The sequence below is a fragment of the Humulus lupulus genome, chromosome 3 (assembly GCF_963169125.1).
Source record: "Humulus lupulus chromosome 3, drHumLupu1.1, whole genome shotgun sequence".
Classification (NCBI taxonomy): Eukaryota; Viridiplantae; Streptophyta; class Magnoliopsida; order Rosales; family Cannabaceae; genus Humulus; species Humulus lupulus.
Genome location: NC_084795.1, coordinates 283,139,814 through 283,154,289, shown reverse-complemented (window position 1 = coordinate 283,154,289; position 14,476 = coordinate 283,139,814). Strand labels below are relative to the sequence as shown.

The 14,476-nt window shown below is 31.1% G+C and overlaps 1 protein-coding gene across 1 annotated transcript; it reads right to left on the bottom strand.

The window, feature by feature from the left end:
- Positions 1-1,303: 1,303 nt before the first annotated feature.
- Positions 1,304-12,955, bottom strand: LOC133825840 (uncharacterized). The gene is made up of 2 exons (XM_062258734.1): positions 10,387-12,955; positions 1,304-3,820 (listed from the first exon to the last, which is right to left on the bottom strand). Exons 1-2 carry the CDS (start codon positions 12,952-12,954, stop codon positions 1,304-1,306), a joined length of 5,085 nt encoding a protein of 1,694 aa, XP_062114718.1. The 5' UTR covers position 12,955.
- Positions 12,956-14,476: the final 1,521 nt, after the last annotated feature.

Genomic DNA, 14,476 nt, shown 5'->3' with positions numbered 1-14,476 from the left:
TATTATGTATTATAAGATGGGAAAAATATGAAATTCAAAAGATTCCATTTTTTCATATTTGGATTGAATAAATAAATTAAGAATTTTTTTCTAGAAAAATTAAAATTTAAATGTAATATAATTTTTTAAAATTTACAACAATTATAAATATCTACAAAAAATAAAATATTAAAAAAAAATCTCTAATCAAATTTGTAGAAAATATTTTCCTCTATTTTTTTTCTCATAATTTTTTTTTCTAAAACCCATCGTCCAAATAAGACCTAATACATAAGATAAAAAAACAACAACCAAATAATGAAAATAGAGAAAGAGATTGAACATATAAAAAGGAGACAATTAATCCACTACTAAATCTTCTTATATGTCTAATTTAGTCTTCCGTCAATTAAATATATTAATATGGTTTAGTACCTGCAACACTATCTTTATAACTTAAGTCAAATCAAATCATGAAGCCCACATATTGGAATTTTTCTAACATATTATTGTTGACTCCAATTTTGTAACTTTGTTATGCAAAGGGTTTCCACAAATTCATAAAAAGAAATTGAAGAAAGTTATGTCAAGAAAGCAACCAACTTGTGATCTATATATACGAGCTTCAACATCAAGTGAAGCCCATGACGCCCATTTAATTTCAAAATTTCTAATGAATTATTTCTCTCTACTAAAGATTACAATGCTATGATTGGTGTAACATGCTGGCCGACCTTGAGAGCATGTTACAAACTAGGTTGGTGCTTGGTCAGATGCGCACGCGATAGTGCATGTTGATGCCTAGTTTGTGCGGTAATGGTATTTTTGTAAATAACTTCAATATTGCTCAGAAATGAATGAGACTTGGTAGTTCCCATATTGAAGGGGCAGTGAACGCAATGGTGCAATCGGATTTGAGAGATTAAAAAAATTGACGAGTCGAGAGCTAAATATGTCTCCAAAGAAAAAATTATATATGCTTTTGGTAGAAGGCCAAAAGCTTAAAAGACTCTTTGCTAGACTACTAAAATACTCCTTACTAACAGAAGCGGATATTACAATCTTCGTAGGATCAAACTTTACTTTCTCTATCATTACTTGTTTAAGATTACATCTTTATAACTACAAATTTTTTATAATATTTATAAAATATTCAAGCAGGAAAAACAAACTTTTATTGAAAGTTTAAATCTTCATTTATAGATGGCAAAGATTATTACAAAATATCTTATTATAAAACAAACACAACTTTCAACATCACCGCTTTTCTCTCTTTCTTGCTTTAACTTACTATTCCAAATGTTTATACAAACCTGTATGCATTTCAAGGGATCACAATTTTCGCTATGAATAATCCAGCTATAAATCCACATCCATATCCTATCGCCACAACTTGCCAACCAAATTGAAAAAGATAACTCAACTCTTCTTGCTGTTCATCTTTAACTAGTGGTGGTTTCAATGCTTCAGAGTTTCCACACAAGTTTGGCAATGGAATGCCACATAATCCCATGTTTCCCTCAAAGGAACTACTCTCAAAGGTAGTTAATTGGTTTTGCTGTGGTATAGACCCTGAGAGGTGGTTGTATGAAACATTGAAGTATTGAAGAAAAAAGAGTTGGGCTAGTTCAGAAGGGATTTTCCCCGAAAGCTCATTTTGAGAAAGGTCTAAGGATTCAAGCTTGGCTAGTTTTCCCAATGAAGAGGGTATGTTACCATTGAGACTGTTTTTGGATAAATCAAGGGCATACAATCCCTTTAGGTTTCCAATGACTTCAAGAATTTCTCCATTAAATTTATTGTTGGAGAAGTTTATGATCGCAATAATATTTTGGATCCCATCAAACTGCCTATACATGCCTTTTATTGATAGTATAGTTTGGAAATAAAAAGCTGGCTTACCCATGTAGTCAAGGTATTCTTGGAAATAAAAAATTGGCTTAACCACGTTGTCAAAGTATGCTGAGAAATTGATGGATAGTGATGTCAAATAACCAAAGTTTTCAACACTTGTACTAGTCATGGCATTCCAACTCTGGATGTATTTGAGCGGCAATTTACCAATGAAGTTATTATAAGATATATCAATTACACGTAACTTAGGGAAATGAAGTTTTGTTCGATGCTCCCTTATAACTCCATGGAATTGATTAGCTCGCAGGTTTAGAATTATCAACTCTGGAAGAGTCCCTAACCAATAAGGGAACACATCATTGAGCTTATTGCTTTCGACATTGAGGTGTCCCAGCATCTTACAATTTGTAAGTGATTGCGATAACTTCCCTTCAAAGAAATTATAACTTAAATCAATAAGCTTCAGTTGGTTTCCCTTTGTAAAGTTGGGAATGTTGCCAGAAAAAGAGTTATCTGTAAGACTTAATACAGATAATGACTTGCTAAGCTTACCGAAACAATTGGGAAGTTTACCCCTCAGCTTATTATGGGACAAGTCAAGCATGATAAGAGAACTAAGTTTGCAAATTGTAGGTGAAAGTTTCCCTGATAGGCAGTTTGTAGAAAGAGATAAAATTGTCAATGTTTCTCTGTTTATATTTAGCAACCATTCTGGTATTCCACCACCAATATGGTTACCTTCAAGAGTTAATGACTCCATTCTTTTTTGATGCCTAAGAAATTCAGGAAACTTTCTTAACTTGCAATACATCAAATCTAGTTCTGTCAATTGTGGAAATGTTTCATTTATATGAGGGAGTGACAATTTGAGATCTGATAGCGAAATGGCATTGAGGTTTTTGAGGCCTTTGAACATGTCAAATTCTACAGTGCCTGTCCAATTATTATAAGCTATGAAAAGCAATTCCAAGTTCACGAGTTTCAAGAATATTGACATAGGAAATGGGCCACTAAAATGATTTGAGTGAAGATATAAATAGTTGAGTTGGGTAAGGTTTGACAGATAAGAAGAGATTTGTCCAGAAAATTTATTTTCAGAAAGGTCTAGAAGAAATAGATGCTTCAGCTTACCTATAGAACTTGGAATCGCTCCAGAATACTTGCAACCTCTAACATCGAACCAACTCAAAGAAGCAAGTTTCTCAAAAGGTAGTTCACCAGAAAAGTGAGTGCCTGACAACCTCAATACTTTAAGAGAACTTCTCTCGTTAAGTACTGCAGGCAATCTTCCTCTAAGATCTTTATTAAACCGCACACTGAGAACTTGTAATTTTGGCAGTTGAAAAATATTGACTGGAAATTCACCTTTCAATTCGCAATCCCGCAAGGCTAGGATTGTCAAAGAAGTTAAATTCGCCAACGACTTAGGCAGTGTCGACGATATGTAAACATTACTGAGACAAAGCTCCTCAAGGCATGTCAAGTTTGAAATAAAGCTCTCCAAATTGGGATTCTTCAGTTCCAATAGATTTTCTCCAGAAAATGGATCAACATTAACGCACAAATAAAGAGCAGACAATTTGGAAAGTTCTGAAACTTCTGAGGGAATTTGACCAGAGATGACAGAGTCAAATAGCCAGAGACTGGTGAGCATAGAAAGTCGCTTGACAGCAGTGGGTATTTGAGAGTAATTGAAATGGTTGTCTGAAAGATTGAGCCTCTGGAGGTGAAGCAAGTTGAAGAGGGTGCTGTTTGAGTCGATGGTGCCATAGAGAAAGCTGCTGCTGAGATCAAGTCCGATCACATGGCCCGTCTTCTCATCACACTCAACACCATCCCACAAGCAGCAATTACTTGTCTCAGCTTCGTGTGTCCATGAGGAAACCTTTGGATATGAAGAAGTATTACGACGAGAAGCAAACTTGCTGATAATGAAGCTTTCTTTAAACTGCAACAAGGAAGTCCTTTCGTCATCATGGCAAGATGGCTGCGAGAAAGAGAAACACAACAGTAAATTCAGAAAGACAAGAATATATATGAGATTATAAAGAAAGCTAGAGAAAATGAAGCAAGGCAATGATGATCCCATCATATATATAAATATAATATCTGTAATTGTAATTTTATATGTTTCACACTTCCACAGCTGCGAATTTAGCTCAGCTATATATAGGAAGAAATGCATTTGCCATTATACCTATGGGCTGTCAGAATATGACAATTGGCAAGGAGAAACTTTCACTGATTTTATTTATTGATTTTTTTTTGAAAAAATCTTTTGTTATTGTGTGGATGATAAATTCCCAGTGTTATATGTCACATATGTCCTTTGTCACGTTGATCCAGTCAAGTTGTATACATATGTATATGTGTGTATCCTAATGAGGTGAGTTGCAAAGACAAGTAGTATTGAATGTGATATATCCTAATGAGTTGAGTAGCAGAACAGTTCAACTATGTCTCAACTCTCAAGTGGCTCTTCAAGAATTTTCAACTAATCAATTTGACCACTGCCAGTCCTTATATCCGATATGTCCAATATGAAGAAAAACACTTTTGTTATATGTCAAATATGTCCTTATATCCATTAATTAGAATGAAAAGTATATTAATTCGAGTGAAGTCAAGTCTTGAACAATTTAAAATTTCCACAAAAAAGAACCATGTTATAAATTTTATTATTGCTTTTGTAATAATATTTTAACATTTAATTATGAATAAATTGCATAAATATTACTTCATTCTTTAATTAATAAAAATATTATACCTTCATTAATAAAAGTTAATTTTTAACAAAATAAATAAATATAACTTAAGCAGACATGCAATTATTTATATTTTTAAAATTAAAATTTTATTGTCCATAGTTTTCACCTAATATATATGTATATATACTAGGTAAAAGTAGCATGTAATATACATTTACTTTGTTTTAAAGTTGTAAACATGCTTATTCAAACATTTATTTATTTTTATTATATTATAATTTTAATAAAAATTGGTTCAATTTTTTTTAAATATATATATAATAGAATGAATTAAAATTCTATATAGTATATATAAATGTTTATATCAATAATTTCTACATATATGACATTTAAATATAACATTGACATAGATATATATTTACATGGTTACATGACACATATATAAATTACAATAATATTTAAAAAGAAATTAATAATAGAAATAACATAAGAATAGAAAAAGTCATAGTGTAGAATAGTATACGTGAATTAACTATTTTTAGTTTCTATATTATCTCACAATGTCGTTTGGTGAATTTAATGAAGAAAAAGAGCTTCATCCCTTGATAAAAAATAAACTATCACACAAATTTATAAGATTAAAAAAATGATATGTATGACTTTATTATTTCTAAATAAATATGATTTAAAAATATCATATTTTAATTAATTAATTAATTAATTTTTGTTTAAGTTTATGTTTGTTATAGTTTTTTAATTTCGCAATGATAACAAGAGATTATATATCATATGTTTAATATAATATTAATATTATATGATTATTAAAACATATGGTTTAATTAAATTTGTTATAAAACGTATGGTTTTATATAATTATGTTTAATTAAATTTTAATAAATAAATAAAAACACACTATTAAACGTATGTGTGCCTAATTATGTTAATCTATAAGTTTAATTAAATTTTATTTAAGTTATAAAACGTATGGTTTTATTATTTTTAAATCATTATTATTGTAAAAATTTTCAGATATATCCTATTTTAATTTGTTTAATTATTTACTATTTATTTTAGTTTAATAAATATTTACAATTTACCGTTAAATATAAAAATATTATGTAAAAAATAACAGAAAAAAATAAAAAACTGTTGAAACAAAAAATTTCTATTATCTACGTACTTTTTATATAAAAGATATATATCGATAATTTCGTCCATCAAATCTAAATATTATATAGAAGCGTATGTTTGAATTTACCTGGGCTAGACCTAGAGGTAGATTAACTTTCTTTGAAAGATTTGTTTATGTATAGAATACTGAGAATGAGATTACACATATGAAATAGAAAACATAATCCATTAGTAGATCTTCTTATATTTTTAATTTATTCTTTCACCAAATTAAAAATATTTAATGGTTTAATATCCAAAAGTTCAACTTTGAAGCTTAAGTCAAATCACATCTAGAAGCCCACATATTGGAATTTTTCAAACATATTATTAATAATTTCGATTTCTCAACTTTGTTATGTAAAGAGTTTCCACAAATTCATGAAGACCCCACATTCAATTTTTCCAAACAAGAAAATAAATTGAAGAAAGTTATGTTAAGAAAGTATCTAGCTTTTTAGCTATATATATGTGTGATTTTTTGAACTAAAATCACAAATAATTCACCAAATTAACAATTTAGAAGAAAAACAAAACTATTATGTGTAACAACTGTGTTGTTATATTAAATTTGTTTTCATCAAAAATGGGTTTAGAAATCTATTTGAACCATTCACTACTACAAAATATACTTTATAGGTCACTATATTAGGACACACATTTATATGCGAGCCCTTAACAATGTTTGTTGACTTATTAGGATACTCATTAAGAGTCCCTAAATTATACATTTTAGGACACACAATGCATATCATAATTACTCATGTGAGTCCTAAAAGTGTATGGATAAATTTGAGTCAATAAAGACTTTTAAGGGCACACTTGAAGTGTCCTAAAAATTTTAAGAGCCCTCAAAGTGGGCCCTAAAATATGTTATTAACTAAATTACTCCCCATTCACTTACCCTTTTTATATTTGGGGGTTAGGGTTCCATATTCTTATCAAAGTATCTGAATAAATTTGAGTCAATAAAGATTTTTAAAGTCACATTTTGAAAGTGTGTCCTAAATTTTTTATAAGGGCCCTCAAAGGGGAAGCAAGGCCTCGAGGATCTCATCATATATATATATAAATATTTGTAATTGTTATTTTATATGTTTCACACTTTCAGATGAGTGAAGAACTAAAACTTAAGCTATGTTATATATCTTTGGCTTCTTTGAAAGATACAAAGGGCGAGAGTAGATACCTCCAAAAACCTGCTTTGTTTGTTATTTTGTTTAACTCTAGACCTTCTTATTTTGAGGGGGAGTTAAGTCTTAGTTTATTTATATATTTGTTATAAGTTAATGTAATGACCCACTACTCTAGACTATTTGGACCATTAATGAAACTATACATAAAACTTACATTTTTACGAAAATACCATAATTTTATTGAGTAACTTGTAAAATCAGAGTTACTTACAATTAAATAGAATACTAAGAAGGATTTTGGGATCCCATTGTCTTTAAAACAAAACATGATTTAAATGAAAAGACATTACATAAATAATACGGAAAATACATGTAAAACCATAAAAAACATAAACAAGACTACATCCTCGAATCGAATAACGCTCGGCTCCTTGACTCCATCCACCATCGATACACATCCTCTAAGCGTCACGAATCTTTCCGTCTCTAAAGCTTATTTCCTGCACATAAACAGAAAGGAATGAGCCTAATGCCCAGCAAGGAAAAATCTAACACATAGTCATACACATCAATTTCATAATAACGTAAAGACATATCATAACACATAATACACTTATTATAATGGCCATTATTACTTGGGGTCCCATAGACTAAACAAGCTTATGCCCATGAGATTAGTGGGGTCCTACCAGCTAAATAGGCTTATGCCCACAATCTTTTTGGGGTCTTGTTAGTCAAATAGGGCATAAGCCCAAGCCTACAAACAAACACATTTATAACATATTCATAACATATCATAACATAACACATAAGATAACATAAACATATAGATTCTAGCCTATTTTCCTTACCAAAGTTACCGGGATATAATGGACTGAGTTGGGACTTTTGGAACACTCCTAAAACCATAATGAACAAGAGTGAGTTGAAAGAAGGAAAGAGATGAAAATGTATAGGAAGACTAAACCATTGAGAATTATGCTTACCACAACTTATGTGCTTAAGAACTTGGATTCCCTAACCAAAATAGAGATTAAGGTTAGAGATTGAGTAGAAGACTATGAGAAAGAAAATAACATAATACAGAGATGAACTAGAGTTTTGGTTACCTCAAAGACTTGCAAGATTAATCTAACCACAACCGAAATACTAAAGAATCTCACTTCCCAAAGTGTTTGATAAGCTTATGATTTTCCCAAACCAGGTGTTTAAACTCTCACACTCACTTAACACTAGCAGCTTCTGAACTTAGAGTAAAAGGTGAAGAAATGGCTGGGTACTAGGTCCTATTTATAGAGTTTGGGAATGAAAGTATCTTGATTTTACTTGAATAAAAATAATGGCTTTTTAGGTGAAAATCATTTGAATAATCGTTCAGCAGAGGCTGAAGACTCGTTCAAAAGATGCTGGACTGTTGAAGGAGTTTGAATGGCTGAAAGGAAATGAATTCAAAAGAGTTTGAATTCATGCTGGAGGAGGCGATATATCGCCCCCTGTAGGCGATATATCGCCTGGGCCAGTATGCCCGAGGCGACCGTGCATCGTTTCGTGTTTTCCGTATCTACGTGCTGCGATATATCGGCACACGCTGAATATTTAAACACGAAATTACACATTTTTAGCTAAGTTTGAATGGAGTAAACAGCCTTGACTAAGCCCTCAACGTACTCAAAGCTGCTGACTGACCCTATAACATTCAAACTTTACTCCTTATTAAATTTATTCCTCAAAAATACTTAATCCTTAATCACCATTCATAACATGTGCTTAAAATCCTATTGGTTGATGTCTAAACCTTATAATATAATAAATATAATTCTTAATATCAGTCACATTAATCAAATCTTAGGTTATACTTAATATTCTTAAACTATAGGTTAAACTTAGAAAATCTACAAGTACTACTATGAGTGTCCAAATAATTCCCGGTCTGAACCAAAAATCCACAATAACAAAGATAATACTAAACATACTATAATACTACTAAATAACTAGCTAAGTAAAGTTCTTGGACTCTACAGTTAATGCATGTTTGTAGGGGGAGTTTTTTCTCTTTACTTGTCACTAACATTTGTGTTGCCGGTTTTTTAATTAATTTTGTCTATCAAACTGCCAAAGGGGGAGATTGTAAAATCCTACTAATAAATGCTAAAAAATTTAACTCACAAATCTTAAAATAAATTAATACAATTATAAAAATATAAACATTGAGAAAAATAAGACTTCTATTATCATTTTAATTTATTAATAATTGACAAATTAAAATTTATTATGATTATTAATGTCAAAATATTGGGTTTTTTATCGTGTCGTGCTTTAGAGCTAGTTTGTTCGTGCTTTCGTGTCGTGCCTTCGGGCTTACCGTGCCGTGTTGTGCTCAAGACCATGTCGTGCCGTGCCGTGCCATGCCAATTTTCAATTCGTGTCGTGCCTGGCCCAGGCCCATATTTTTTCGTGTCGTGTCATGCTCGTGCTTCCCGGGCTCGTGCCGTGCTAGAAAGCTCGTCCCGTATTTACAACTCTACTTAAGTTCATGACTTATTAGTTACTTATCTGGTTTAAGTTTGTGACTTACTAGTTACTTATCTGGTTTAAGTTCGTGACTTATGAGTTACTTATCTGGTTTAAGTTTCGTGACTTATTAGTTACTTATCTGGTTTAAGTTCGTGACTTATTAGTTACTTATCTAGTTTAAGTTCGTGACTTATTAGTTACTTATCTAGTTGGAGTTCGTGACTTATTAGTTACTTATCTGATTTAAGTTCGTGACATATTAGTTACTTATCTAGTTGGAGTCGTGACTTATTAGTTACTTATCTGATTGAGCTGAAAGCCCCAACATGATTATTAAAATCATCTATTGATATTGTATATATGCAGTAATAAATTTTCTAGTTGAGCCTTGACTCACGAGTGCTATGTGGTGCAGGTAAAGGGAAAGAAAAGGTCACCCAGGCTTGAGTGGAGAGCTTAGGCGGTGATGTGTACATATGCGACCGCTTGACCACCACGGCTAAGGTGTTTCTCAGAAGAACTAGGGGTTAACCCTATTTTTGCCGCTTAGGTCGGCAGATTGTAACTCTTACACTGTAATGACCATTTTGGATTGTAAATAACTTTGTAAACGTTTTTATGAGCCCATGTACAGATTTATGTTTTAAATAAAACATATCCATTCCTTTTGATCAAGATTTTTTTCACCTTAACCTATTAATGACGTCTAGATGCACGTTTGTAATCAAATGACTTGTTTAGCGAGTTAAGCACTGTTTAAAGTCCACAATAACAGTCTTGGAGTAACCAGGGTGTTACAACATCTTTATAACTACAAAAATTTTATAATATTTATAAAATATTCAAGCAGGAAAAACAAACTCTTATTGAAAGTTTAAATCTTTATTTATAGATAGCAAAGATTATTACAAAACATCTTATTATAAAACACAACTTTCAACATCACTACTTTTGTCTCCTTCTTGCTTTAACTTAATTACCATACCAAACATTTACACAAAGTAGTATGCATTTCGAGGGATCACAATTTTCTCTATGAATAATCCAGCTAAAAATCCACATCCATATCCTATCACCACAACTTTCCAACCAAATTGAAAAAGATAACTCCACTCTTCTTGTTGTTCATCTTCAATTAGTGGTGGTTTCAATGCTTCAGAGTTTCCACACAAGTTTGGCAATGGAATGCCACATAATCCCATGTTTCCCTCAAAGGAACTACTCTCAAAGGTACTTAATTGGTTTTGATGTGGTATAGACCCTGAGAGGTGGTTGTATGAAACATTGAAGTATTGAAGAAAAAAGAGTTGGGCTAGTTCAGAAGGGATTTGCCCCGAAAGCTCATTTTGAGAAAGGTCTAAGGATTCAAGCTTGGCTAGTTTTCCTAGTGAAGAAGGTATGCTACCATTGAGACTATTTTTGGATAAATGAAGGGCATACAATCCCTTTAGGTTTCCAATGACTTCAAGAATTTCTCCATTAAATTTATTGTTGGAGAAGTTTATGATTGCAATAATATTTTGGATCCCATCAAACTGCCTATACATGCCTTTTATTGATAGTATAGTTTGGAAATAATAAACTGGCTTATCCACGGGGTTAATGTTTGTTGATAAATTGATGGATAATGATGTCAAATAACCAAAGTTTTCAACACTTGTACTAGTCATGGCATTCCAACTCTGGATGTATTTGAGCGGTAATTTACCAATGAAGTTATTATAAGATATATCAATTATACGTAACTTAGGGAAATGAAGTTTTGTTCGAGGCTCCCTTATAACTCCATGGAATTGATTAGCTCGCATGTTTAGAATTATCAGCTTTGGAAGAGTCCCTAACCAATAAGGGAACACATCATTGAACTTATTGCTTTCGACATTGAGTTGTCCAAGCATCTTACAATTTGTAAGTGATTGCGATAACTTCCCTTCAAAGAGATTATAACTTAAATCAATAAGCTTCAGCTGGTTTCCCTCGGTAAATTTTGGAATATTGCCAGAAAAAGAGTTGTTTGTGAGACTTAATAAAGATAATGATTTACTAAACCTACCGAAACAATTGGGAAGTTTACCCCTCAACTTATTATGGGACAAGTCAAGCTTGATAAGATAACTAAGTTTGCAAATTGTAGGTGAAAGTTCCCCTTTCAGGGAATTTGTAGAAAGAGAAAAAGTTCTCAATGTTTTTTTGTTTATATTTAGCAACCACTCTGGTATTTGACCACCAATATGGTTATCATGAAGATATAATGTCTCTATTCTTTTTTGATGCCTAAGAAATTCAGGAAACTTTTTTAAATTGCAATACCCCAAATCTAGTTCTCTCAATTGTGGAAATGTTTCATTTATACGAGGTAGTGAGAGTCTAAGATGCGATAGCGAAAGGATATTGAGATTTTTGAGGTCTTTGAACATGTCAAATTCTAAGGTGCCTGTCCAATTATTATGAGCTATGGAAAGTGATTCTAAGTTCACGAATTTCGAGAATATTGGCATAGGAAATGGGCCACTAAAATGATTAAATTGAAGGTATAAATGGATGAGTTGGGTGAGGTTTGACAAATGCGAAGAGATTTGTCCAGAAAAATTATTGTAAGAAAGGTCTAGAAAAGTGAGTTGTTTCAACTTACCTATGGAATTGGGAATCACTCCAGAAAAGTTGCAACCTCCAACTTCCAACCTATTCAACGAAGCAAGTTTCTCAAAAGGTAGTTCACTAGAAAAGCGAGTGTGTGACAACAACAGCATTTTAAGAGAACTTCTCTCGTTAAGTACCACAGGCAATCTTCCACTAAGATCTTTATTAAACCGAACACTGAGATCTTGTAATTTTGGCAGTTGAAAAATATCGACTGGAAATTCACCTTTCAGTTCGCAATCCCTCAAGTATAGGATTGTCAAAGAAGTTAAATTCGCCAACGACTTAGGCAGTGTCGACGATATGTAAACTTGACTGAGACAAAGCTCCTCAAGGCTTGTCAAGTTTGAAATAAAGCTCTCCAAATTGGGATTCTTCAGTTCCAATAGATTTTCTCCAGAAAATGGATCAAGATTACTGCACAAATAAAGAGCAGACAATTTGGAAAGTTCTGAAACTTCTAAGGGAATTTGACCAGAGAAGACAGAGTCAACTAGCGAGAGACTGGTGAGCATAGAAAGCCGCTTGACAGCAGTGGGTATTTGAGAGTAATTGAAATGGTTGTCTGAAAGATTGAGCCTTTGGAGGTGAAGCAAGTTGAAGAGGGTGCTGTTTGAGTCGATGGTGCCATAGAGAAAGCTGCTGCTGAGATCAAGTCCGATCACATGGCCCGTCTTCTCATCACACTCAACACCATCCCACAAGCAGCAATTTCTTGTCTCATCTTCGTGTGTCCATGAGGAAACCTTTGGATATGAAGAAGTATTAAGACGAAAAGCAGACTTTCTGATAATGAAGCTTTCTTTAAACTGCAACAAAGAAGTCCTTTCGTCATCATGGCAAGATGGCTGCGAGAAAGAGAAACACAACAGTAAATTCAGAAAGACAAGAATATATATAAGATTATAAAGAAAGCTAGAGAAAATGAAGCAAGGCATTGATGATCCCATCATATATATAAATATAATATCTGTAAGTGTTATTTTATATGTTTCACACTTTCAGAGCGAGACTTTAGCTCAGCTATATATAGGGAGAAATGCTTTTGCCATTATACCTATGGGCTCAGAATATGACAATTTGAAAGGAGAAACTATCCCTGATTTTTTTTTTTAAAAAAAAAAAATGCTTTCGTTATTGTGTGGATGATAAATTCCCAGTGTTATATGTCACATATGTCCTTTGTCACGCTGATCCACTCAAGTTGCATATGTATCCTAATGAGGTGAGAAGCAAAGACAAGTAGTCTTGAATGTGAAATATCCTAATGAGTTGAACTATGTCTCAACTCTCAAGTGGCTCTTCAAGAATTTTAAACTCATCAATTTGACCACTGCCATGTGTTATACTATTTTAATATAGTGATTGTAAAATGAGGAATATTTTCTTTTAATTAAAGTTAAAGAACATTAATTATATTGTATGCTACAAAATAATTAAAACCGCATCATTTAGATTTTTTTATTTTTACTTATTTTTTGAAAAAAATGATCTTATTATGTCTAATGTAATAAGTCAAATATGTCTTTATGTCCATTAATTAGAATGAAAAGTATATTAATTCCGGTCAAGTCGTCTGCCGTATCAGTAGGGAAGTCAAGTCTTGAACAATTTAAAATTTCCATAAAAAAGAACCATGTTATATACTTTATTAATGCTATTTTAATAATATTTTAACATTTATTTATGAATAAATTGCATAAATATTACTTCATACTTTAATTAATAAAAGTTAGTTTTTGACAAAATAAATAAATAAATAAATATAACTTAAGCAAACATGCAATTATTTTATTTTCATAGTTTTCACCTTGCTTTTGTTTTAAAATTGTAACCATGCTTATTCAAACATTTATTATATATTTTCTAATTATCATATAAATTATAAATAAATAAACAATATCATAGAAATAAATAAAAAATGTTTAATATAATATATGAGATAAATGTATAAAAAAATTTAGGGCAAACACTATCTATAATTTTAATAAAAATTGGTTCAATTTTATTTTAAGTATATATAATGAAATATATAAATATTTATATTAATAATTTCTACATAAATGACATCTAAACACAACATTGACATAAATATATATATATATATATATTTACATGGTTACTTGACACATATATAAATTACAATAATATTTAAAATAAATTAATAATAGAAATAACATAAGAATAAAAAAACTCATAGTGTAGAATAATATACATGCATCAACTATTTTTAGTTTCTAATGTATCTCACAATGTCCTTTGGTAAATTTGATGAAGAAAAAGAGCTTCAATAATTTGATAAAAAACAAACTATCACACAAATTTATGAGATTAAAAAAAATGATATATATGACTTTATTATTTTTAAATAAATATGATTTAATTTTTTAAATTATCATAAAATATCTTTAAAATATCATATTTAAATTAACTAATTAATTAATTTTTGTTTCAGTTTATGTTTGTTCTAGTTTT

Excerpts from the sequence above, each read along its gene's own strand:
- LOC133825840 (XM_062258734.1), bottom strand. The coding sequence starts at position 12,954 with ATGATGGGATCATCAATGCCTTGCTTCATTTTCTCTAGCTTTCTTTAT. Across the intron at positions 3,821-10,386 it reads GATTATTCATAGAGAAAATT|CCATCTTGCCATGATGACGA; the intron begins GTGATCCCTCGA and ends TCTTTCTCGCAG.